The following is a 24338-nucleotide window of genomic DNA, read 5'->3' as shown; positions in this document are numbered from 1 at the left end:
GCCAGCCCTGCCTGCTGCCTGGCCTCTTTGCAAGGGATTCCATGGAGGAAGAGCTGTGGATAGAGGGTCCTCAGAGAGGCTAATATGAGACTCCTAAAATAACCACACCCCTGCCATCTGACCCAGAGCTGTAGCTTTTTCCATACAGTCAACTGCTGCCATGTGGGACTAGAGTTTGGGCCCATGACCCCTCTGGGACAGAGAAGGGGACAGGCTCCTGCATGCTGGCTTCGAGAGGGGCAGCATGCCGCTAAGTGTGAAAAATGCGTTTGAAGCCCCAGTGTCGTTTTCCAAGCTTGGATTTGTTGCAGGCGACAGATTGTGTGCATTGGAGTTATGACAAATGCTGGATGAGTGGGAACATGGGCAGGCCTGAATTGCTGGCCCAGCTGGCCAGGAATTTTGTTACAGAGGCAAGTGAGAGCCACGTTATGGCAGGGATGGAGCTCAGACTGGAAACTTGCTGCCCTAGCAGGCCCCAATCCTGCAGAAATCTAGTGGGGGTGGTGCCCGCAATTCCTGGAAGCACCTTTAAAAATCCCCAGCTAATGCCTCTTCTCCACCCCTGCTCTCCTGAAGGAGGTGCCTGGGGTGAGGGCAGGACCGAATCCTGCCCCAGCCACCTCCCAGACCAGTGTTTTCCCCGGGAATTGAAATTAGGGGGGTGTTCGAATTTACTGGTCGGGGGGGTCAGGGCAATGATTGGTGAGACCGTGAGGGTGAAAGTGGGCTGTCTGGCACCATAGTAAAAATTGAAAAATGTTTCATAACCATGTTATTAGATTTAACTCATGTTTTAAAATCATCACACCCTACTTCTTCAACAGCAGCTGCGCTGGCCCTGGCCCTGCCCCTGCCCCATGTGCAGGGGCCAGGACAGGGATTTCCCTAACCCCCCCGTTATTACTGACTTTTTAAAGTATCTACCAAGATAACGTACACAATGACGTAATACTTGATGCCAATTTGCATCGGTGCATTCGTCAGCCATGTATGCAAATTTTCTGAATGTGGTGAGAGAGTCCTTCACTTTTTCAACTGCTGAGTCTTTCACTGTTGCACCGCATGCGTCTAGCCAGTCAGTTGAGTTTCTTGCAGAAAGACAGTGAGCATTTGCTGGTCTTGTTCGGAACCAGCGTTCAGCTTCAGGATGAACAAGTGACAATGCACTTAACATTGGCCTCCAGTTTGTAGCATGTGGTATCTCTTGCCTAAATAGAAAGTATGATGCCACAGCCATGTGTGTTTGCATGAATTGTGTTGCGTCTCCAGCATTCTTAACAGCCTCATTAACACTCACCGGTGTTGTCCTTGGTCAGTGGAGACTCAGTTCAGAGCTGCTTTCACAGGAGTTCACCTCCCAGGTGGAGGGCAAGAAGGCACCTTGCTCGTTCCTCCAGCTGCTCACTGTTCGCTCTGGCCACTGTTGTTCATTGTGCCGCTGTTGACTCCATCACTGTGTTGCCAATGGCCCTGTGCTGCCACTGTGACCTCTGCGAGTCGGTCTCTTGCAGTTCCACCGGCTCTCAGTGATTTCAGCCGAGCTCTCAGTGGGGGAACCTCACTGCTAGTGCAGACTGGGCCGTCTCTGCCATAGAAACATTGTCCCACAGCAGGTCTAAGCACTTAGACCTGATTCTCAGTGATTTCAGCTGTAGTGATCACTTAACAGAACAAAAAGAAAAGGAGTACTTGTGGCACCTTAGAGACTGACCAATTTATTTGAGCATAAGCTCACGAAAGCTTATGCTCAACTCTAAGGTGCCACAAGTCCTCCTTTTCTTTTTGTGAATACAGACTAACACGGCTGTTACTCTGAAACTTAACAGAACAAAAGACTCTCTATGGAGCCTAATCAGCTCTGTCTTTAAACAGTGGAGAGGGGCAGGTCAAATCGTATTTGTGACTCAGGCAGACCATCAAGCAAAACACCTGTCCCCACCCTCTCTCCTGATGCCCTCAATCAGCACAGGCTAAGGACAGTTCTACTGCCCTTTACTCATACAATAAGAATAACAACATTTCATTACTTCCCCCCCGCCCGCATTCAAGTGATTTGTAACCCAACCCCAGCCAAAATCTATCACTTGGGCAACACAGCTCTATTTGCTGGATAACCTAGGTAGATTAGGTGTGAATGTAAATACAACCTGGTCCTGAAGCCTTCCCCCCAGCTCATCACTAGCTATCAGGGAGAGCTCATTTAGACTTTGCTTACAAATCATAATTTGCAATGGTTAGGTTGGCCAACATCACCGAAATGAATGCACTGACATGGTCATAAAAACAGCCGCTGTATAAGGAAGCTAGTCTATGTTCATACTTTTCAGATCTACGTATTTTATCATACACTTTATATGCTTTTAACATGTACATTTATGTTTCAATTTCAATTCAAATTTCCAAACAATCACCAAATTAGCAACACTGCATGTAACTAGTTTACCAAACTGGGGGGTGGGGGGGAAATTCGGGGCGGGGTGTACACCTCCCTAGGGGGTTTGTAGGGAAATCCCTGTTCCAGCCCCTGCACACGGGGCAGGACCAGGGCCAGCCCAGCTGCTGTTGAAGAAGTGGGGTGTGTGGGGAACAACTTGTGACAGGGAGGTGCGAGGCCTGCGTGCAGCAATGTCCTGAGGACTGAGCCGGCAGGGGGCAGGGTTCATCCTTCATGGCTCTGAAGTACATAGCGTGGCAGCTTGCTGCCGGCTAACATCCCTGGAAAGGAAAGGCCTCTTTGGGTTTTGGCCAGCCACAAGGAACTGATGCTGAGTTTCCACAGCTGGGGAGGCTGGAGCTGAGCTCCCCTGCTTGCTTCCTGCCCCGCACTGTGAGAGGATTTAACCCTGCGATGGCTGAATTAAAAAGGACAAGGCGCTAGTGGCAAACCAGGAATAACTCAGTTAGGCTAAGCAGCCAGGCCTTGGTCAAGTCCCGAGCACTTGGCTCGCGCCTCTGTTGCTAGTGTCTGGATTAGAGAAGGCTGCGTGTCTTCTTTATAGCCCACAAGGGAGTGCTGCAAAGTCAATGCTGCAGGGCAACCCAGTGGACAGAGCACTGCACTGGGATTCAGGGGAGCTTGGCTGTGACCTGGGTAAGTTGCTTTTCCCACTCTGTGCCCAGTTTCCCCTTCTGTAAAATGGGGAGGTGGCCAGGTGCCCGGTTTACAAGTCCGCTCGCGAAGGGAAACTTTTTCCAAACTCCGGTAAATGTGGGTTGATGGGAGGTGCTGGGTCATTGCCCAGGCCAGCCCCTACTCAGCCAGGGCTGCTTCCTACTTGCATTGGGCAACTGGAGCTCCCAGCCCCAGCTCTGCAGGCAACTCCCTCCCAGGCAGAAGGGAGGGGGGAGACTAAGGTTGCCAGGTGTCTGGTTTTGGACCGGAATGCCAGGTCGAAAAGAGCCCTGGCAGCTCCGCTCAGCATCACTGACCAGGCAGTTAACAGTCCGGTTGGCAGCACAGGTGGGGCTAAGGCAGGGTGTAGCATGGCAACACTGCCCATGTGTGTGAGCTGTCACCGGCTGACGGGTGTCCCAATTGCAGACTCCCAGCGTTACCCTGGGCGGTTGTGTTCCCGCCATGCCCCCTGTCTGGGGGATTTAGTGCCAGCCGGCCTGGGTTTTATAAGAGCGTCGCTCCAGAGCCCAGGGGGCAGTTCTCCCCATTGGCTCCTAAGGCTGACTACAGTCAGGCCCGACCCCTGTCATGGTGGCCATATCACGGACTCAGGCAGCACCTGTAACAAGGGGCAGTTCAGTGCTAGGGTGCCCATAGCAACATGGTTTAGTGGATAGAACACAGGGCTGGGAGCCAGGACACCTGGATTCTGTCCCCAGTTTTTTCACTGACAAATCATGTCCCCATTATGTGCCTCAGTTTCCCCATTTCTGACCTGGAGATGATACACTTCCCTATGCTGTGAGCCCCACAGATGGGCCTGGGACTGTGCTGAGTGGGACTCCACGGTTCTCTCCTATTCACTGCAGTTGCTCTGAGTTTCACTCCTTTCTCTGTGAGAGGTGCCTCATTCCCAGCTAGACCAGGCTCTTGGAGCTGCTCATGAGGCATGCAATGCTGCCAGTACAGGTCACTGGGAAGCGGGGGATAAACAAGGCGGAGAGGGACCCTCAGCTGCACAGATGCATCCAGGCAGTGCAACAAAGGGCTCAGCTTTTTCCTCTTGCCCTTAGCACCTGTCAAAACAAACGGAGCTGAGCCAGGGACTCGGGGACATGCTGGTTTCCTTTCCTCAGCTCCATTCCAAGGTCACAAAACCTGTGAGCCTCCCAGCTTCCCAGCCCAGCCCATTTGGCCTTTGAACACATTTGCTTTTTCTCTTTATTGGAGGCTGTTTTTCTGCCCGAGGCCGGGGAGCTGGCTGCAATAGACCCAAGGGATATGGCAGCGTGCAGCTCACATGTGCGTCCCCAAAGCCGGATGGACCCACTTGGCTAGCTAATTACCATAGATAATACTAGCTCCACCCCGAAACACTATGTATCCCCCACACGCATACACCGAGATTGCACTAGCTGTCTATAGGGGTACATGGTAATTAGGGATGGAGCAAGTGCTATCACAACGGTGGATATCCAGTGATTGGGGCAGGGCTAGAGCTCTCTGTAGGGCGGGTAGATGGCGATGGGGCGGGGCTAGAGCTCTCTCTGTAGGGCGGGTAGATGGCGATGGGGCGGAGCTAGAGGTCTCTGTAGGACGGGTAGATGGTGATGGGGCGGGGCTAGAGCTCTCTGTAGGGCGGGTAGATGGCGATGGGGCGGGGCTAGAGCTCTCTGTAGGGCGGGTAGATGGCGATGGGGCGGGGCTAGAACTCTCTCTGTAGGGCGGGTAGATGGCGATGGGGCGGGGCTAGAGCTCTCTGTAGGGCGGGTAGATGGCGATGGGGCGGGGCTAGAGCTCTCTGTAGGGCGGGTAGATGATGATGGGGCGGGGCTAGAGCTCTCTCTGTAGGGCGGGTAGATGGCGATGGGGCGGAGCTAGAGGTCTCTGTAGGGCGGGTAGATGGTGATGGGGCGGGGCTAGAGCTCTCTGTAGGGCGGGTAGATGGCGATGGGGCGGGGCTAGAGCTCTCTCTGTAGGGCGGGTAGATGATGATGGGGCGGGGCTAGAGCTCTCTGTCGGGCGGGTAGATGGCGATGGGGCGGGGCTAGAGCTCTCTCTGTAGGGCGGGTAGATGGCGATGGGGCGGGGCTAGAGCTCTCTGTAGGGCGGGTTGATGGCGATGGGGCGGAGCTAGAGCTCTCTGTAGGGCGGGTAGATGGCGATGGGGCGGGGCTAGAGCTCTCTGTAGGGCGGGTAGATGGCGATGGGGTGGGGCTAGAGCTCTCTCTGTAGGGCGGGTAGATGGCGATGGGGCGGAGCTAGAGGTCTCTGTAGGGCGGGTAGATGGCGATGGGGCGGGGCTAGAGCTCTCTGTAGGGCGGGTAGATGGCGATGGGGCGGGGCTAGAGGTCTCTGTAGGGCGGGTAGATGGCGATGGGGCGGGGCTAGAGCTCTCTCTGTAGGGCGGGTAGATGGCGATGGGGCGGGGATAGAGCTCTCTATGTAGGGCGGGTAGATGATGATGGGGCGGGGCTAGAGCTCTCTGTAGGGCGGGTAGATGATGATGGGGCGGGGCTAGAGCTCTCTGTCGGGCGGGTAGATGGCGATGGGGCGGGGCTAGAGCTCTCTCTGTAGGGCGGGTAGATGGCGATGGGGCGGGGCTAGAGGTCTCTCTGTAGGGCGGGTAGATGGCTATGGGGCAGGGCTAGAGGTCTCTGTAGGGCGGATAGATGGCGATGGGGCGGGGCTAGAGGTCTCTCTAGGGTGGGTAGATGGTGATGGGGCGGGGCTAGAGCTCTCTGTAGGGCGGGTCGATGGCGATGGGGCGGGGCTAGAGCTCTCTCTGTAGGGCGGGTAGAGGGCGATGGGGCGGGGCTAGAGCTCTCTGTAGGGCGGGTAGATGGCGATGGGGCGGGGCTAGAGCTCTCTCTGTAGGGCGGGTAGATGGTGATGGGGCGGGGCTAGAGCTCTCTGTAGGGCGGGTAGATGGCGATGGGGCAGGGCTAGAGCTCTCTGTAGGGCGGGTAGATAGCGATGGGGCGGGGCTAGAGCTCTCTGTAGGGCGGGTAGAGGGCGATGGGGCGGGGCTAGAGCTCTCTGTCGGGCGGGTCGATGGCGATGGGGCGGGGCTAGAGCTCTCTCTGTAGGGCGGGTAGAGGGCGATGGGGCGGGGCTAGAGCTCTCTGTAGGGCGGGTAGATGGCGATGGGGCGGAGCTAGAGCTCTCTGTAGGGCGGGTAGAGGGCAATGGGGCGGGGCTAGAGGTCTCTGTAGGGCGGGTAGATGGTGATGGGGTGGGGCTAGAGCTCTCTGTAGGCGGGTAGATGGCGATGGGGCGGAGCTAGAGCTCTCTGTAGGGCGGGTAGAGGGCGATGGGGCGGGGCTAGAGGTCTCTGTAGGGCGGGTAGAGGGCGATGGGGCGGAGCTAGAGCTCTCTGTCGGGCGGGTAGATGGCGATGGGGCGGGGCTAGAGCTCTCTGTAGGGCGGGTAGATGATGATGGGGCGGGGCTAGAGCTCTCTGTAGGGCGGATAGATGGTGAAGGGTGGGGCTAGAGCTCTCTGTAGGGCGGGTAGATGGTGATTGGGCGGGGCTAGAGCTCTCTGTAGGGCGGGTAGAGGGCGATGGGGCGGAGCTAGAGCTCTCTGTCGGGCGGGTCGATGGCGATGGGGCGGGGCTAGAGCTCTCTATGTAGGGCGGGTAGATGGTGATGGGGCGGGGCTAGAGCTCTCTGTAGGGCGGGTAGATGGCGATGGGGCGGAGCTAGAGCTCTCTGTAGGGCGGGTAGAGGGCGATGGGGCGGAGCTAGAGGTCTCTGTAGGGCGGGTAGATGGTGATGGGGCGGGGCTAGAGCTCTCTGTAGGGTGGGTAGATGGCGATGGGGCGGGGCTAGAGGTCTCTGTCGGGCGGGTAGATGGCGATGGGGCGGGGCTAGAGCTCTCTGTAGGGCGGGTAGATGGCGATGGGGCGGGGCTAGAGCTCTCTGTCGGGCGGGTAGATGGCGATGGGGCGGGGCTAGAGCTCTCTCTGTAGGGCGGGTAGATGGCGATGGGGCGGGGCTAGAGCTCTCTGTAGGGCGGGTAGATGGCGATGGGGCGGAGCTAGAGCTCTCTGTAGGGCGGGTAGAGGGCGATGGGGCGGGGCTAGAGGTCTCTGTAGGGCGGGTAGATGGTGATGGGGCGGGGCTAGAGCTCTCTGTAGGGCGGGTAGATGGCGATGGGGCGGAGCTAGAGCTCTCTGTAGGGCGGGTAGAGGGCGATGGGGCGGGGCTAGAGGTCTCTGTCGGGCGGGTTGATGGCGATGGGGCAGGGCTAGAGCTCTCTGTCGGGCGGGTAGATGGCGATGGGGCGGGGCTAGAGCTCTCTGTAGGGCGGGTAGATGATGATGGGGCGGGGCTAGAGCTCTCTGTAGGGCGGGTAGATGATGATGGGGCGGAGCTAGAGCTCTCTGTAGGGCGGGTAGAGGGCGATGGGGCAGAGCTAGAGCTCTCTGTCGGGCGGGTAGATGGTGATGGGGCGGGGCTAGAGCTCTCTGTAGGGCGGGTAGATGGCGATGGGGCGGAGCTAGAGCTCTCTCTGTAGGGCGGGTAGATGGCGATGGGGCGGGGCTAGAGCTCTCTGTCGGGCGGGTAGATGGCGATGGGGCGGGGCTAGAGCTCTCTCTGTAGGGCGGGTAGATGGCGATGGGGCGGGGCTAGAGCTCTCTGTAGGGCGGGTAGATGGCGATGGGGCGGAGCTAGAGCTCTCTGTAGGGCGGGTAGAGGGCGATGGGGCGGGGCTAGAGGTCTCTGTAGGGCGGGTAGATGGTGATGGGGCGGGGCTAGAGCTCTCTGTAGGGCGGGTAGATGGCGATGGGGCGGAGCTAGAGCTCTCTGTAGGGCGGGTAGAGGGCGATGGGGCGGGGCTAGAGGTCTCTGTCGGGCGGGTTGATGGCGATGGGGCAGGGCTAGAGCTCTCTCTGTCGGGCGGGTAGATGGCGATGGGGCGGGGCTAGAGCTCTCTCTGTATACATGTTATGGGGATACATCACAACATGGGGTGACATAAAGGCTTTCACCTGTATGAGTGCGGGCTGGCTGCATTAATCATGCGTGGCAAAACTGTCAGTGAGTTGCTCAAGTCATCCCATGGGAACTGAGACCCTCTTCCAGCCACACTGCATGGGATCTGGGATTCCCTGCATGCTACAGACATATTCACTGAGGCATATTTTGGGGTCTCTTGGGAGTAGTTTTTGTACATATCTGCCTACAAAGGCCAGGGCCTTAGTTTCCAAGAGTCCAACTGCACAAGGCTCACAAGGAACCGGGCAAACGAAGTCCACACTGCAAAACCCTGTGGGAGCGAGTCACAGAGCCCAAGTCTACAGCCTGGGGCTTATGCAATGCTACAAATGGCTCTGCTCTGTATCCATTCCCAGTCGGGCGCTGGAAGCTAGGGAGGCGGGTAGGTTTCAGACCCCAAGCTCCAGCCCGAGCAGCAACAGCTGCACGGGTATTTTTAGCACCGTAGACCCAGGTTCTGACACTTGCTGCTACAGGACTTTGTTGGCTGTGTAGACATACCCTTAGAGGTTTTCAGTGCACAGAAATGCCAACGGTGTAAGGTCTGACGTCTCAGCCATCTTCAGGGTTAGGCCCCTCTCCTGAGTATCCCTCGGGGGTCTGAGCACAGTACACTACCCCGTTGCAAACGCACCATTAACCCCACTGTATAACCAGGCCCAGCTGCACAGGATGAACTGCCCTGGCGTGATCACTGGCGGGATCTGGAAAGACAGGGCACCCTGTGCTTGGGAGGGGGCTTTCGTAGGAACAAGACAGGGGGCTGTAGCTTTTGTTGCGTGGAGGGAACCTTTTGAAAGGGTTTGTTCTGCCTCCCTGTACTGATGATGGCATGCCTTCCACAGCAGGGAAAGCTGAATGTCTCTGGCTCTCCAACGAGTTCCCCAGACAGTCCCTTTCCAGTCAGGGGCCAGCCAGAAGAGCTGCTTCCTCCAACAGGCTAGCACTTGGCCGCGGTATCTGCTTTTCCCTTTACTTATCTTCCGGGTGTTTGCTCTGATTATCTCTTTCTTTCCTCTTCGGCCTGCTGTTTCCTGTGCTGGTTACTTACTTGCATCCTTCCAATATGTGTGTTTGTCTTATCTCCTCCGCCCTGGCTGGGCTATGGGCCGGTTCACAGCATAGCACTCTCTGTCTCCTCTTTACAGTGGCCTGATGGGGGTGGGTCCCATGGGAACTGTCTCCCACGAGCTCCAGATCACTTGTGCTCCGGTTACCCGCGCAGAGACTGATGTCTTGCCTGATGGCAGTGCGGACAGGAACAGGAGCAGAGCAGCGAGCACGTTCCACCTGCCAAAGAGCAATGAGCTGCTGGGCTTTTCTCCTGTCTCTACTCTAACTCTAACATCTGCAGAAGTGGCTGTCTAACTGTGCACCCGCATTCAGGCATCTAAAGAGGCAACCTGTTTATCCGAGAAGCTGGGTGCCTGGCCATGCTTGTTGCCTTGTGCGTGCTCAGCCCCCTCTGGCAGTCGGGCCCAGAATGTTTCACACAGAATCATGGCCACTTTGAAAATGTTGGTTTCAAAGCAGCACCCTGCGCGAGAGCAAGATTAAAGGCACAGCACCAGGCTCCATTCATTCAGTGCCCATGGAAAGCGCAAGCAGGATGTTTGCTATGGGATGCTCTGTCATGAATGGGAATAGATTACTAGAGAAAGTAGCCTACAGCGACCTTTTCCTGCTTGGCTCTCCCCACATCACGGGCGAAGCTGGGGTCTCGCAGACTGAGCCACTGGGCGGGCGCTTTGGAGAGCAATGTTCTAGTCTCAGAGTAACAGCCGTGTTAGTCTGTATTCGCAAAAAGAAAAGGAGGACTTGTGGCACCTTAGAGACTAACCAATTTATTTGAGCATGAGCTTTCGTGAGCTACAGCTCACTTCATCGGATGCATACCGTGGAAACTGCAGAAGACATTATATACACACAGAGACCATGAAACAATACCTCCTCCCACCCCACTGTCCTGCTGGTAATAGCTTATCTAAAGTGATCATCAGGTTAGGCCATTTCCAGCACAAATCCAGGTTTTCTCACCCTCCACCCCCCCCACACACAGACTCACTCTCCTGCTGGTAATAGCCCATCCAAAGTGACAACTCTCTTCACAATGTGTATGATAATCAAGGTGGGCCATTTCCTGCACAAATCCAGGTTCTCTCACCCCCTCACCCCCCTCCAAAAACCACACACACAAACTCACTCTCCTGCTGGTAATAGCTCATCCAAAGTGACCACTCTCCCTACAATGTGCATGGTAATCAAGGTGGGCCATTTCCAGCACAAATCCAGGTTTTCTCACCCCCCCACCCCCATACACACACAAACTCACTCTCCTGCTGGTAATAGCTCATCCAAAGTGACCACTCTCCCTACAATGTGCATGGTAATCTTGGTGGGCCATTTCCAGCATAATGTTCTAGTCCTGCCTCTGCCACTGCTGTGGTGTGTGATGTCCCGTCCCATGCTGTGTGACATGGGGCCTGTGAATGGAAAGCTCTCCATGGGAGGCTGCGCCATGCCTGCAGCCCCAGGGTGGTTCAGAGCAGGTGGTTTTGCCTGGTTGAAGGCATTTGCACCAGAGCAGCGTGGGAGGGATTTGCTCACCATGGATAGGCAGTAGCCAGACTACTTGAGATATCCCTGCTCCTCTGGGGTTAAAACAGCCTGGCCCAGATTTGTTCTGAGAGGAGCATGGGCAAGTGCTCCAGTGAGGAGCAAAGCCACCAGGGTCAGATCAGCCTGGAAAGCCCCCAGGAAGTTTAGCTCCTTCTGAGAATGCCTCAAAACATGTGAAAGGTTTCCTTTCCGTCCCCACGTCTGCCCATGAGCTCCCCACCCGAACAGCTCCTTGAGACACAGGACAAGAGCCAGCACAGTGCACAGAAGACGTGCTTTGAAATCTTAGGAACATGGTAGCTGCTGGTCCCAACTTTATCAGCTACAGGCAGGGCTTTCCTGGGGCATTGCTAATCCGAAGTGTAAAGGTGGGTGCGGTTCAGATCAGGGGGTTGTCCAGCCCATAATGTGCACATCTGGACTGAGGACGACTCCCCAGAAAATAAAAATGTTTGCCGTTGTGGATGGCAATTCCATGCCCCGTGGAGCAGAGATGAAAGAGAGGCCGGTATGTTTATGGCAGTCCTGCTGTTCTAGCTGAGATCTTGAAGAGGCTCGGAATATAACAAGAGAAAACACATGGAAATAGTCTGACCTTTTCCCACACACTGCTGGGCTCTGAAATGACAGGGAGCTCAGAAGAAGGCCTGGGAGTCATTGTGAATAGGGCATGCTGAAGATGTCTGCCTGATGCACAGCCCTAGCTAAACACTCAGAGGATACACAATGGGTGAGGGGGCAAAATAGTGAACCGTGGGACATGTCCTGAGAAAGAGAGAGTGAAGGCTGAAAAGCTCCAGGTTAGCAAGGAAGATGGAGGGGGTTGGTCGTCGGGGGAAGACTAGGAGTCAGGAGACCTAGATTCTCTTCCAGGCTCTGCCACGGATCCACTATGGGAACGTGGCAGGTCTTTTCCCTGGTTGTTGCCTCGGGTTCCCCATCTGTGCATTGGGGGGGTTCTACAATTCATTATTGTCAGTAAAGCATGTTAGGGGGCAGTGACAAGGAACAAGGTGTGAAAGGTATTAAACCATGTCTACATTCACCCTCATCATGGCAGCTCCCAAAGGGACAGGGCCTCCTTGCTGATGGACCACCAGCCGGACTGATCTGTAGCTGGGTCCCTGAGACGGGCTAGCTGGATGAGCAGTCTGTGTCTGCCATTGCCAGTCTTACTGCACCACCAGAACCTCTGGTGCCCATGTGATCACTGGCTGCCTAGTCCTTGGGAAATGCACTTTGCAATTCGTTCTTCCAACCTAGCCATACGTCCATACCCGGACAGCCACCCCCACCAAACCAGTGCTGCTGGAGTGGATTCAGAGTCAGCTATGACTGTCCTCCTGGCCAATATGAACCATGTTTGTTAAAATGGGTGAGCTAACACTGTTTAACCATGACCCCTTGTCCTAGCCCAGACGTGCTGGATACTATGAGTGGCCAGGGCACAGGGAACCATAGACTGACATACTGTTGTGATGTACAGGTCACACAGGCACTGTGTGAAATACAGACACTTTGGGGAGTTCCAGGAACAGTGATACTGAATCAATGCGGGACTGGGTCACCATCCACAGGACCAGTCATCTCCGATCAGACCACTGGGCCATGGAAGTTGGTGGATTTGCTTCTAGCCAGGAGGCTAACTCAGTGGTTCAGTTTTTTTCATGTCCGTAAGCAACTGAACTGACTTTGGCCAGGCATAAAACAATCATAGAATATCAGGGTTGGAAGGGACCTCAGGAGGTCATCTAGTCCAACCCCCTGTTCAAAGCAGGATCAATCCCCAATTTTTGGCCCAGATGCCTAAATGGCCCCCTCAAGGGCTGAACTCACAACCCTGGGTTTAGGAGGCCAATGCTTGAACCACTAAACTAGCCCTCCCACTCAACAACCCAACCTGTGGGCGGAAGCCAAGCCTGGGAGGCTGAGGTTAGCCAGTGGGGCTGCCTGAGCAGAGATGAAAGCACTCATACTGCACCTGGCTAGCTGAGCAGTGCTGGGCACAAGTCTCTCTTGGTCTCCTCTGGCAAGTGTTTATGCCCTAAAACCAGATACATGATTACCCCTAAAACCAGAGTTGTTCCAATTGGCCCTTCATAGGGCATGCTACCACCCCTGTGACCAGGCCAGCCCCCCAGGGCCCACAGGAACAGACTCCAGCTCCCTCCCCTGTGGCTGGACCGGTACCACAGGGCCCACAGGAACAGACTCTGGCTACCTCCCCTGTGACCAGGCCGGCCCCGCAGGGAACATGGGAACAGACTCTGACTCAGTCCCCCATGGCAGGGCCCACAGGGACAGGCTCCAGCTCCCTCCCCCATGGCAGGGCCCATGGGTACAGGCTCCAGCTCCTTCCCCCATGGCAGGGCCCACAGGAGTAACAAGTGGCGGACCTGTCTCTTAGTCGAGTTGGTGGCTCTGACTGTGAGACACGCAGGGAGCTGGTGAGATGAGACAGGAGCTATTTCTACAGAGTCACTTCTCAAGGTAGAACTGTACTTTACTGCAGCTGGGGGCCGAGCCCTGGCCCGCGTTTAAAGCCCCTCTGTTAACTCATGGAGGTGAGCTTCTTAGCAGGAGGCCAGGGAGGGTATTTCCTGGGGGTGGCTGGGTGAGCCTGCTTTGCTCATGTTCTCCAGGTCGGAGGGGTGACCCTACAGCTGTGGAGGGTTTGCAGAGCCTTGCAGGGACCAGCAGCTCTTGCTCAGGGGGCCCTGACACACCCAGCAAAAGGACTGGGAGCAAGAAGGCGAGGGGGACAGAGAAAGGAAGGTGCTGGCCCTTTAAGGTGGGGCTGCTGAAGCTGCTCTGTGGGAGGTGGAGCAGTTAATGGGAGGCAGGACCTAAGTGTCCCCTGCTTAAGGCAGCTCTTCAAACCAGCCCAGCTTGGCCGGGGAGGGGGCGGCTCGGGCAGCTCCTGGTAAAGCAGCTGGCTGCAAGCTGAGGGTTGGCCGGGGAAGGAGCCGCAGGGAGCAAAGGCAGCTGCTCTGAGGGGGTCGCAGCTGCCTGAGTTTTGGAAGAAGTGGCATGTCCAGCTCCTGGAGCCCCTGGGATTGGTGAGTCCGTCCGTGACTTCTTGTCTATGGTCCCAGTGACCTGAAAGCACCGAGACTCCCTCACGCTCCAGGGCCAAGCCATGGTTGGTGCAATTCGAAGTGGCTGCGGCGGGGTGTGAGTTCTGATTTGGGAGTCCCCTTGTCACTTGGAAACCTGCCGAGCCTTTCCCTGGGGCACGACCCTTTGCAGCCGGGACGCGGTGAGCACCCAGCAGCCTCTGGCTGCGCCATCTCCCCTGCTCTGGGGGCTCCTCCAGCAGCAGGGTTTCCCCAGGCTCCCGCTAAGGGCTCTCCCAGGAAGGCGCCGTCTTGTCACCCGGCAGGGCTGCTGGCGGGTGCTGGGGAAGGCGGGGGCGCACGACAGGGCCAGCTGACCCCTGGGCTGCTCGGGGGCCCCGGCAGTGCCAGGCCCGGCAGTGCCAGGCCCCGGCGGGGGCGCTGCGCCCTGCTGCTCGGGAGGAAACGCGTCTTGATGTCGGTGGCTGCCCTGGTTGTGAGGGGCAGGGTGGGGACCGCGGACAATGTGCCGGCGGCTTCCTCCTGCCTCTGTGGCCGCTGGCCGGGCCGGGGTCATGCGGTCACGGCCCGGCCCAGGGGGCCCACGGGCGGCCCCTCGGGGCGTTGCGCGGTTATTGTTCGCCAGAGGAAGTCGCTCGGCAGCTCCGGGATGCCCCGCTCGGCCCGAGGCTCAGCCCGCCCGGCCCGGGCTGCGGGGCCGCCTGGTGTCCGCTCCCTGGCCGCCCACGGGCGGCGCCGCCGGGCGCTGCTCCCGGGGAGGGGGCGGCGCAATGCGGGCACTCGAGGGAGCTCACCCAGCACGTGAGAGAAGTGGCGGGGCTCTGAGCCCACCCCTGAGCAGAGGCCGCCTGGGCATCCCCTCCCCAGGGCACCCCTGCCCCGCCAGCTGCTGCAGCGTGTCCCCTGAGCAGAGCTGCTCCGAAGAGGGGCCAGGAGAAGTCGGGGCCATGTGGGGAACGGGCGCCTTCTCAGTTGGGCAGGCCCAGCCTCTTAAAGGCAACCTGCAGCCCGCAGCCCAGAAAGCAACCTGCAAAGGAGAACAATGGGGCTCTTGCCTTTCCCAGAGGCGTGGGGACAGGCGGCGGGGAAGGCTTTCTGTGCTGCTTTTTTCTGCTCTCTTGCATTAGACATTCAGGTCTCATCTCCCCTGCTGACCCTGGAGGACTCTCTGGAGCCCTGGGAGGATGAGGACATCCCAGACCCCCAGAGCTGACCTCGAACTGCGTGGGGCAGCGTTTCTTAGCAGACGGTTTCAAACACCCGGATTGCTTTGTTTACACCTATTTAACTCAAATGCCTAATAAATAGCTGAGAGAAAAGCCCTCTTTGGAGGGGAATTGCAAAACGCTGGCCCCTTCTGTTCAGGGCTCAGACATTTCTCAGATACCTGGGCCGTCGGGGAAACCTCCAGCAACACCAGGACAGATTTCACCTTCCTGACGCTTCTTGGATAAATCGCAAACAAGAAAAATTGCATTTTGGAAGAGTCCATTCAGGTGCCTTCGCCTTTCAGAGAAAAACGAAACCGTGACAAGCTAGACTGGTTTCCCTTAGCAGCCCCTGTACAATTCCAAACTTTCCTGTCCCTGCTGGCGTACGCACCTTCTCGTCCGTGCTGGGGCCGTAAGAGCAAGCAACCCGTGCCGGGCCCCTCGGAACTGCCTTTCGTCAGCATCAGAGTCTGCTTAATTGGGGCCAGGGACGCAGCTTCTGGATAAACAGGTCCTTTAGAGGAACAGTTGTCTTAGGGTCCCTCAGCACTGTGGCCATCCTCTCTCTAGGCCAAACACCAGCTGCTCACGCCCACGTGGGACAGCTTCGTCTGCTGAGCGTTCGGGGGCAGCCGGGGTGGGGAGAGGGTGCAGTGGAGTTGCTCAGGTGCTGGAGGTGCCCTCGCTTCTCCTATGGGCACTGGAGAGAGGGGCCCAGGTAGGTGCCCATGGGGGGGATCTTTGGGCGAGGAGGAGCGTATGCATTCCTGCCCCTCCTTTCGAGAGGTGGGAAGGGATGGAGAGTTTGGTGGATAAAGGGCTGGCGGGGGGAGCTGGCTGTGGCAGGATCTATGGGGTGAATGGCAAAGGAGGGTGGAGAGGCAACGAGGAAGGACCCAGCGCACAAGGAGAGAGGTGGGGACTGGGAAGTTCCAGCTGGGAATGCAGGGCTGAGGGGGGCAGCTGCGGGGCTGATCTGCGGGCACGGTACCCGGTGTCTGAGTGGCTGGCGCGTGCCTTTGCCCATCTGCTTGGGAGTGAGGGAACGTCCCTCCTCCATTGTGAGGGTCCTGCCGGGGGAGCAGCTGCAGGATCTTCCAGCTAGTTGTGGTGTCAGGGAAGGGGTAGGGGGCTGTTTCCCCAGCCTGAGCCCTGCTGTCCTGCCACTGCCAGCTCCCGGCCGCTTCCTGCTGCCGGGGCGAAGCCTGGCACAGCACAGCCAAGGACACTTGGGCTGGAGGCTTCTTTCCATCACCCAGAGGGCAGCTTGCGCTTGAGCAGAATCTACCACGCCAGCTCCTTGCTGGACCTGCCCTCGCAATTCACTGCTCCCCAAAGTCCTGTGTACAAACCCTCCAACCCCCTGCAGCCGTGGCCTGGCCCAGTGTGGAGCTCCGAGACTGCACTTACACCAAGGCAAATGTGCTGCCCCACCTGCCGGGGAGGTCGTGACTCTTCCCAGGGTGAAGGGCCATTTTCCCCACTCACGCTGGCTGCCTCGTCACCAGAGGGACATCAATGGTACATGAGCCTGGCTCTGCCCAGGCTTGGCCAGCCAATGGCTGAAAACCCACCTGGCTCAGGGCTGCTGCTTTGCCAAGCCATGAGGAACCCCCTCCCCTGTGTCAGGGCAGTTTTCTTCCAGCTGCCAGAGCCTCTAGCCTGGTGCTTCCTTGGCTATGTTCGTGTTCACCGAGACTCGAAATACTCCTCGGGAAGGTGCCTGTGGCTTCGGTTCACATCCTGAGTAGCTTCGTCTGCATGTTGTGTGAGCGTTCAGCAAAGGACAGTTGAGTGAGTCACTCCAGGGCTTGTGGCCACCCCACAGGCACCCCACCCACCACGCTGGGTTTCTCTCTGCAAACTCTCCACACCTTCCTCCATACCCATTGTGCCCCCCGGGGCTCCCTGGTCTCTCCCCCACGGTGGCCGACCCCTGTCTCGGAGGGCTGCAGAATAAGAGGGTCTGTGTTCATGGCCTTCCCTGGGTAACCAAGAGACCGTAACTTGGGTGTCCCCTCTCCATGGTATCTGATGTGCCCCCCATTCTGATGGCTCCCACTGCCCCAGAGCAGCTGGTTGTTCTTTGTAAAACAGTAGCCAGTGAACTTAAATGTTGGGTGTCATTAGGCTCCAGAGTGAACATGCCTTTGCAATGAACATGGGCAGTTTGCAGTGCACAGAGCTGTAGCTCTCCTCTTAGGGCATGTCTACACTACAAAATTAGGTCGAATTTATAGAAGTCGATTTTTAGAAAACGATTTTACACAGTCGATTGCGTGCGTCCCCACTAAGCGCGTTAAGTCGGCAGAGTGCGTCCACAGTACCGAGGCTAGCGTCGACTTTGGGAGCGTTGCACTGTGGGGAGCTATCCCATAGTTCCCGCAGTCTCCGCCGCCCATTGGAATTCTGCGTTGAGCTCCCAACGCCTGATGGGGCTAAAACATTGTCGCGGGTGGTTTTGGGTACATGTCGTCAGTTGCCCCTCCCTCCGTGAAAGCAACAGCAGACAATCATTTCGCGCCTTTTTTCCGTGCGGGCCCCATACTGCTTTCAGCAGCCGGTGCAGTAGGATGCTAACTATAGTCATCGAACAGCAGCTTCCGCTGCCACTCTGCCCTCCTGCTCGTGCTCTTGTCTCGATAGCAAATTTCTCCATGTTGTCTCTCATGGGCTCCCTCTTCCGCTGCCACTCTGCTCTCATGAATCCACCTCACAGGTTGTCAGCCACCGCTTCCGCGGCCACTCTGCTCTCCCAGTGGTCTCGCAGGGCCGCTTCCGTGGCCACTCCGCTCGGCTGCTCTTGTCTCGCCATAAAACGGCTTTGAGCGTGCAGCCCGCTCAGCTGTTGTGTCCTGGCAGCGGACGGTGCAGTAGGTCTGCAAACCATCATCACTGAATGACCACTTCTGCTGGCACTCTGCTCTCCTGCAGACGCCAGACCACGGCAAGCATGGAGCCCGCTCAGCTCACCGCGGCAGTTATGAGCATTGTAAACACCTCGCACGTTATCGTGTGGTACCTGCAGAATCAGAACCTGCAGAAGCAGGCAAGGAGGCGATGGCAGCGTGGGGATGAGGACATGGACACAGACTTCTCTCAAAGCACGGGCCCCGGCAATTTGGCCATCCTGGTGGATGGTGGAGAGTCGCCTTGTTTACTCCCCTGCCCCACCTCCAGTGCGAGGAAGACTTGCTGTTTCAGCTCCTGACACCACCAGCCTGTTTGCACCCAACAGCCTCCACTGGGCAACGCCAGCCCATGCTCTGCCATGCCCCCCGAGCCTCCTGCAGTGTCCAGCCCTGACCCACTGGCCGCTCACAGAAGCTCCCAGCTGCGATGGCCCCCCAGCACATTGTGCGCTGTTCCAGTTTCTTTGGCTCAGCTGAGCTCGGCCCCAGGCTTAGGGTAACCAGACAGCAAGTGTGAAAAATCGGGGTAGGGGGTGGGGGGTAATAGGAGCCTATATAAGAAAAAGCCCCAAATATCGGGACTGTCCGTATAAAATCAGGACATCTGGTCACCCTACCCAGGATGCCAGCATTGAGATGGGCTATAGTGAAAGTAATCAGTGCTAAGACTTCAGAGATGGCACCTTGGGATAATGGTGGGCACAGAGTGGTTACATACAAAACAGGTATCATGTTTACTGGAGTCTCAGCTTAACTTGGCACTGGGGCACTCTGTGGCATGATGCCATCTCTGCTGTCTCTCTCTTTACTCCTGGTGCTGCGTATGGCTTTTCCCCACTGGCTTCTCTCCTAGGTGGCTGTTTGAAGAAGTCCCTGGCCCGTGGAGTGGGTGGCAGAGGAAGGCTCTCCGTTTGCATGGTGCTGGCGAAAGCAGGACATGACAGCAAACACAGGTAGGGACACAGGAGTCGGACCAGTGGGGGTCTCTAGCTAACAGAGCTGACCTGGGAGGCAGCCCAAGGGAGTGCAGCCCACGTGCTTGCAGACCTAGAGCCAGACCGCCACCCCGACGGCTGCTCCTGGGTCCCTGTGCTGCCTGCGTGATGCCCCCCAGCCAGGCACAGGGAGCTCTGCCTCGGGCCAAGCAGGCAAGGAGCAGAGATTGCCTGAGTATGGTACGGTGGCGGCCCGCTGTGCGGCGAATGGCTCCCTGGCTGCGCTGCCTGTTGCAGCCCCATTGATGGGACAACTGACCGAGAGACGTTTCAGCGGGTTGTCACAACCCCATAGGCTGCTCCGAGCCCTGGTGTCGCCCTGTCTAGGCACCTTCTCCTCTTGGGCGTGGGGCCATCTCAAAACCTGCCCTGCTGCATGGACCATGCTTATCGCAGCTGTTGGTCGTTTATTAACCCCGCATGAACTACAAACAGAGCAAGAGGATCATGGGACTGTCTCCTGCCCCCCGCCACCCCCAGAGTGTGTGATCACCGGCAGCGTGAGCAATGCAGGGGCTAGGACTGTCCTTTCCCAGCGTCTCTGGGCACTTCTCTCAGGCCCAACCCTTCACCCTGGCTCCATTCCAGGCCAGGCCCCGTCTCTGGGCCCAGCTGGGTACACTGGGTTTCAGCACCATCTTCTCCCGCACTGACCCCTCGCAGACATACACCAACCTCTGCGGTTTCTTCTCCCTCCTGCTCCCCTCCCCCAGCCAGATGGCAGGGGTGCAGCTGCTGGTTCAAGATAAGACTGTGCAGGGACGTGCCAGCCACAGCTGGTCTCCCGCATCCCGAGCCCAAGGGGATCCTGCCTGCCAGGATCTCTGGGCAGGGCTCTCTTGCTGGCTGACTGCCCCAGGCCCTGCCGACCGAGCTCCTGCTCTTTGCACCGTGCTTGGTGCAGCACGCACCAGGGCAGAACCCACCTGTCTCTCTGGCTCCCCTGCCATCTCTGGGTAGGCAGGGGTCTTTCAGGCCCAGGCAGCGGTTGCATGGCTGGGAGGGATCACTCACGAGACCCCAGGTGGGGTGTCAAAAGCCAGTGGGGAGTGGAGCCTTCGGCTCAGAGCTGGAGGTGGCTGGAGCTGTCAGCTTTCCCCCGCACTTTCTGGGCTTGTGGGGGGGTGCTCGGGCCTCTCGGGCCCAGCTGTGGTTTGTGATGTCACCATGCCACATTGCTCTGAACCGCTAGACTTGGCAGCCGTTGCTGGCACCCTGCCTGCTGAGTTTCTGGCTCTGACTGGTCACAGTCCAGGCTCCAGCTACACTGAGAGGAGGACCAGGCTTTCCTAGGGGCCCAGGAGTGCCCCCCTGTGGGGCTTAAGAGGGGGCAAGAGGAATGGCAGGAGAGCTCCCTCAGGGGGCACAGACAATGTCCCAGCTGGAGCAGAGCGTGGAGTCTGTCACAGGAGGCCTGGCCAAGGGGACAGGCAGGGCAAATACACTGAGCATGAGGCACATAGGAGCTGCCAGACTGGGTCAGATCCTGGGTGCAGCCTAGTATCCTATCTCCAGCTGGGACTGGCACCAGCTGCTGCAGGGGAAGGTGTAAAAACCCCACAATAGGAGATGCTGAATAATCCACATCACACATGGACCCCTCCTCATCTCAAGTGGACAGAGATTGGCTCAAGCCATGAAGCAGGAGGGTCAATATCCTCTGTCATCGTTACGTATGATCACCCTGGCTAGTTGTATTAGCTGTATCAATGCCTCAGTCCTATTTCGATTCTCGTTAAGTTCCTGGCTGCAATGACTTCATGTGGCAGTGAGTTCCACTGGCTAATTACGTGTTGAGGGCAGGGAGATTTCCTTTTATTGATGTTTGAATTTCCTACCTTTCAATTTCATTGGATACACCCTTGTTCTGAGACTGGGAGAATAGCTGCTCCCCATCTACTTCCTCTATTCCAGTCAGCATTTTTCGGATTCCATTGTGGCCCTTCTTCTCATTTCTAAGGCTTTGTCTTTACTGGAACTTCGTCGGCAAAACTTTTGTCATTCAGGGGTGTTAAATCTCCCCCTGCCCCGAACGACAAAAGTTTTACTGACAAACACCCATGTGAACAGCGCTTTGTCGACAGGAGCGCTCTGCCGCTCATGGGAGGTGGAAGTTTTTTGTTGGCGGAAGAGCTCTCTCCCGCCAACAAACAGCAGCTACACTCCACACCTTTTAGTGGCACGGCAGTGTAGACAAAGCCTTAGATAACCATCCTAGTCTCTTCAACCTGTCTTCATAGGAGAGCTTTTCTGGACTCTTGATCACACTTGTTACCCTTCTCTGAACCTCCTGCAGGGACATGGCGACCAGTACTGCACAAGCTGTTTGGACGTGGCTGCCTGCTGATTTATATTCAGACATTAGAATGGGTTTGGGTTTGGAAAGAGGGGACTGGTTCATAGAATATCAGGGTTGGAAGGGACCTCAGGAGGTCATCTAGTCCAACCCCTTGCTCAAAGCAGGACCAATCCCCAATTTTTTTCCCCAGATCCCTAAATGGCCCTCTCAAGGATTGAACTCACAACCCTGGGTTTAGCAGGCCAATGCGCAAACCACTGAGCTATCCCTCCCCCCTAGATATGGGGCTGGGGTCTGCAGCTCAAGGCCCTGCTTGAGGCCCAGGTCTTCTGCCTGTCATCTCAGCACAGAAATGCTCTGATCGCTCGCTGCCTGGAGCTGGCCAGTGTTTTCCCCAGGAATTGAAATTGTGTGTGTGTGTGTGTGTGTGTGTACTATTCAGGGCAGTTGAGGGCCGACAAGGGTTGAGACTGTGAGGGCAAAGGTGGGCTGTATGGCACCATATTAAAAACTGAAAAATGTTTCATGACTATTTTATTAGATTTAACTCAAGTTTTAAAATCATCACAAAAATTAAAGTTGGCTACTCCCTGTACTACAAAAAGAACAGGAGTACAATAGCTACAACCTTCTTGGTTTCTTCCTGTAATTTTGGTGTCTTCTTGTGTGTCCATTACTTCCAGTCCTTCATGATTATGCTCATGATCAGGCAGAAGGCGACTTCTTTCAAAACACAAAATTCTATTCAGTGATGAAAGAACGCTTGGCTGTAGCTGTTGTGACTGGGAGCCGCAAGAGATGAATTCCTACTTCTTTCATCCCAGGAAACAGCACAAAGATCAGGTTGAGCCACTACTGACGATAAAAAAGAAGTTGAAGTCAAATCTTCATTTGTTTGTCCTATGATATTCCACTCTGTGTTCAAAATTCTCTACTCTGTCCTGAGCACATGGCAGCCCCATGGCTGGCAGTGCCTCGCCCCACTCAACTGTCGGTGTTTTATAGAACAGGCATCTGTAAAAGCTACGTAGAGGTCGAGTAGAATCCAGAAATTTCTACTGTAGATTTGTAAGAATCAAGTCTGTGTACTTTTTCAGCTGGCTTAACAAACACTTCTTGTCCTCTTCACTTAAGGAGTCAATATAAATACCTTCATTAGTCAACTTCTGGACTGAATTCTTTGCTTCTTCCCGTACGCTTTTCAGTGGATAGCTCTCGGATTGCTCCAAGGGTAGACAAAGATCTACTCCTGTTGTAGCAAAAGCCTGGATGACATTGTTTAATGACCCAAGTGGTTTCAACAGTAGATTTACAAGAGAGAGAATGGCGATAGTCTTCAGCCCTTCTGGCTCTGTCAATCTGTTTCTTCACTTCAGCAGGTGGGTACTGTAGTTTTAAGAACATTTGATAGAGATCCTGTAGCTGTTTGTCTCTGTCTGAGGGGTTGGAGCAAATGCGGTTGTATCTTAGAGCTTGGCTGTAGACAATGGATCGTGTGATGTGGTGTGGATGGAAGCTGGAGGCATGTAGGTAAGTATAGCGGTCAGTAGGTTTCCGGTATAGGGTGGTGTTTATGTGATCATTGCTTATTTGCACTGTAGTGTCTAGAAAGTGGACCTCTTGTGTGGACTGGTCCAGGCTGAGGTTGATGGTGGGATTGAAATTGTTGAAATCATGGTGGAATTCCTCAAGGGCTTCTTTTCCATGGGTCTGAATGATGAAGATGTCATCAATGTAGCGCAAGCAGAGTAGGGGCGTTAGGGGACGAGAGCTGAGGAAGCGTTGTTCTAAGTCAGCCATAAAAATGTTGGCATACTATGGGGCCATGCGGGTACCGATAGCAGTGCCGCTGATTTGAAGGTATACATTGTCCCCAAATGTGAAATAGTTATGGGTAAGGACAAAGTCACAAAGTTCAGCCACCAGGTTTGCCGTGACATTATCGGAGATACTGTTCCTGACGGCTTGTAGTCCATCTTTGTGTGGAATGTTGGTGTAGAGGGCTTCTACATCCATAGTGGCCAGGATGGTGTTTTCAGGAAGATCACTGATGGATTGTAGTTTCCTCAGGAAGTCAGAGGTGTCTCGAAGATAGCTGGGAGTGCTGGTAGTGTAAGGCCTGAGGAGGGAGTCTACATAGCCAGACAATCCTGCTGTCAGGGTGCCAATGCCTGAGATAATGGCGTGTCCAGAATTTCCAGATTTATGGATCTTGGGTAGCAGATAGAATACCCCTGATTGGGGCTCTAGGGGTGTGTCTGTGTAGATTTGTTCCTGTGCTTCTTCAGAGAGTTTCTTGAGCAGACGGTGTAGTTTCTTTTGGTAACCCTCAGTGGGATCAGAGAGTAATGGCCTGTAGAATGTGGTGTCAGAGAGTTGCCTAGCAGCCTCGTGTTCGTATTCCAACCTATTAATGATGACAACAGCACCTCCTTTGTCAGCCATTTTGATTATGATGTTAGAGTTATTTCTGAGGCTGTGGCTGGCGTTGTGCTCTGTATGGCTGAGGTTATGGGGCAAGTGATGCTGCTTTTCCACTATTTCAGCCCGTGCACGTTGGCAGAAGCACTCTATGTAGAAGTCCAGTCTGTTGTTTCAACCTTCAGGAGGAGTCCACGCAGAATCCTTCTTTTCGTAGCGTTGGTAGGAAGGCCTCTGTGGGTTAGTATGCTGTTCAGTGGTGTGTTGGAAATATTCCTTGAGCTGGAGACGTCGAAAGTAGGATTCTAGGTCACTGCAGAACTGTATCATGTTCATGGGGGGTGGTGGGGCAGAAGGAGAAGCCCCGAGATAGGACCATCATAGGACCTAACCACATCAGCCACACCATCAGGGGCTCGTTCACCTGCACATCTACCAATGTGATATATGCCATCATGTGCCAGCAATGCCCCTCTGCCATGTACACTGGCCAAACCGGACAGTCTCTATGCAAAAGAATAAATGGACACAAATCTGACATCAAGAATTATAACATTCAAAAACCAGTAGGAGAACACTTCAATCTCCCTGGACACTCAATAACAGACTTAAAAGTGGCAATTCTTCAACAACAAAACTTCAGAAAGACTCCAACGAGAAACTGTAGATTTGGAATTAATTTG

At 55.8% G+C, this 24338-nt stretch overlaps 1 protein-coding gene across 2 annotated transcripts in view; it reads left to right on the top strand.

Annotated features, from left to right (window-relative positions):
- Positions 1 to 13651: 13651 nt before the first annotated feature.
- The window catches only part of RIPOR1 (RHO family interacting cell polarization regulator 1), a 117599-nt gene continuing 106912 nt past the window's right edge, over positions 13652 to 24338 (top strand). The window contains exon 1 of one of the 2 annotated variants that reach the window (XM_077831002.1): positions 13652 to 13799. Coding sequence is in view for 1 of the 2 variants with exons in the window: in XM_077831000.1 (XP_077687126.1) it covers positions 18878 to 18893 (16 nt within the window). In the remaining variant the exon portion in view is untranslated. Of the gene's footprint in view, positions 13800 to 18862; positions 18894 to 24338 lie in introns of those variants that run through there. The other variant, XM_077831000.1, reaches the window with a different exon arrangement.

Source organism: Eretmochelys imbricata, chromosome 12 (genome assembly GCF_965152235.1).
Source record: "Eretmochelys imbricata isolate rEreImb1 chromosome 12, rEreImb1.hap1, whole genome shotgun sequence".
Classification (NCBI taxonomy): domain Eukaryota; kingdom Metazoa; phylum Chordata; order Testudines; family Cheloniidae; genus Eretmochelys; species Eretmochelys imbricata.
This window is presented reverse-complemented; position numbering and strand designations above follow the sequence as displayed.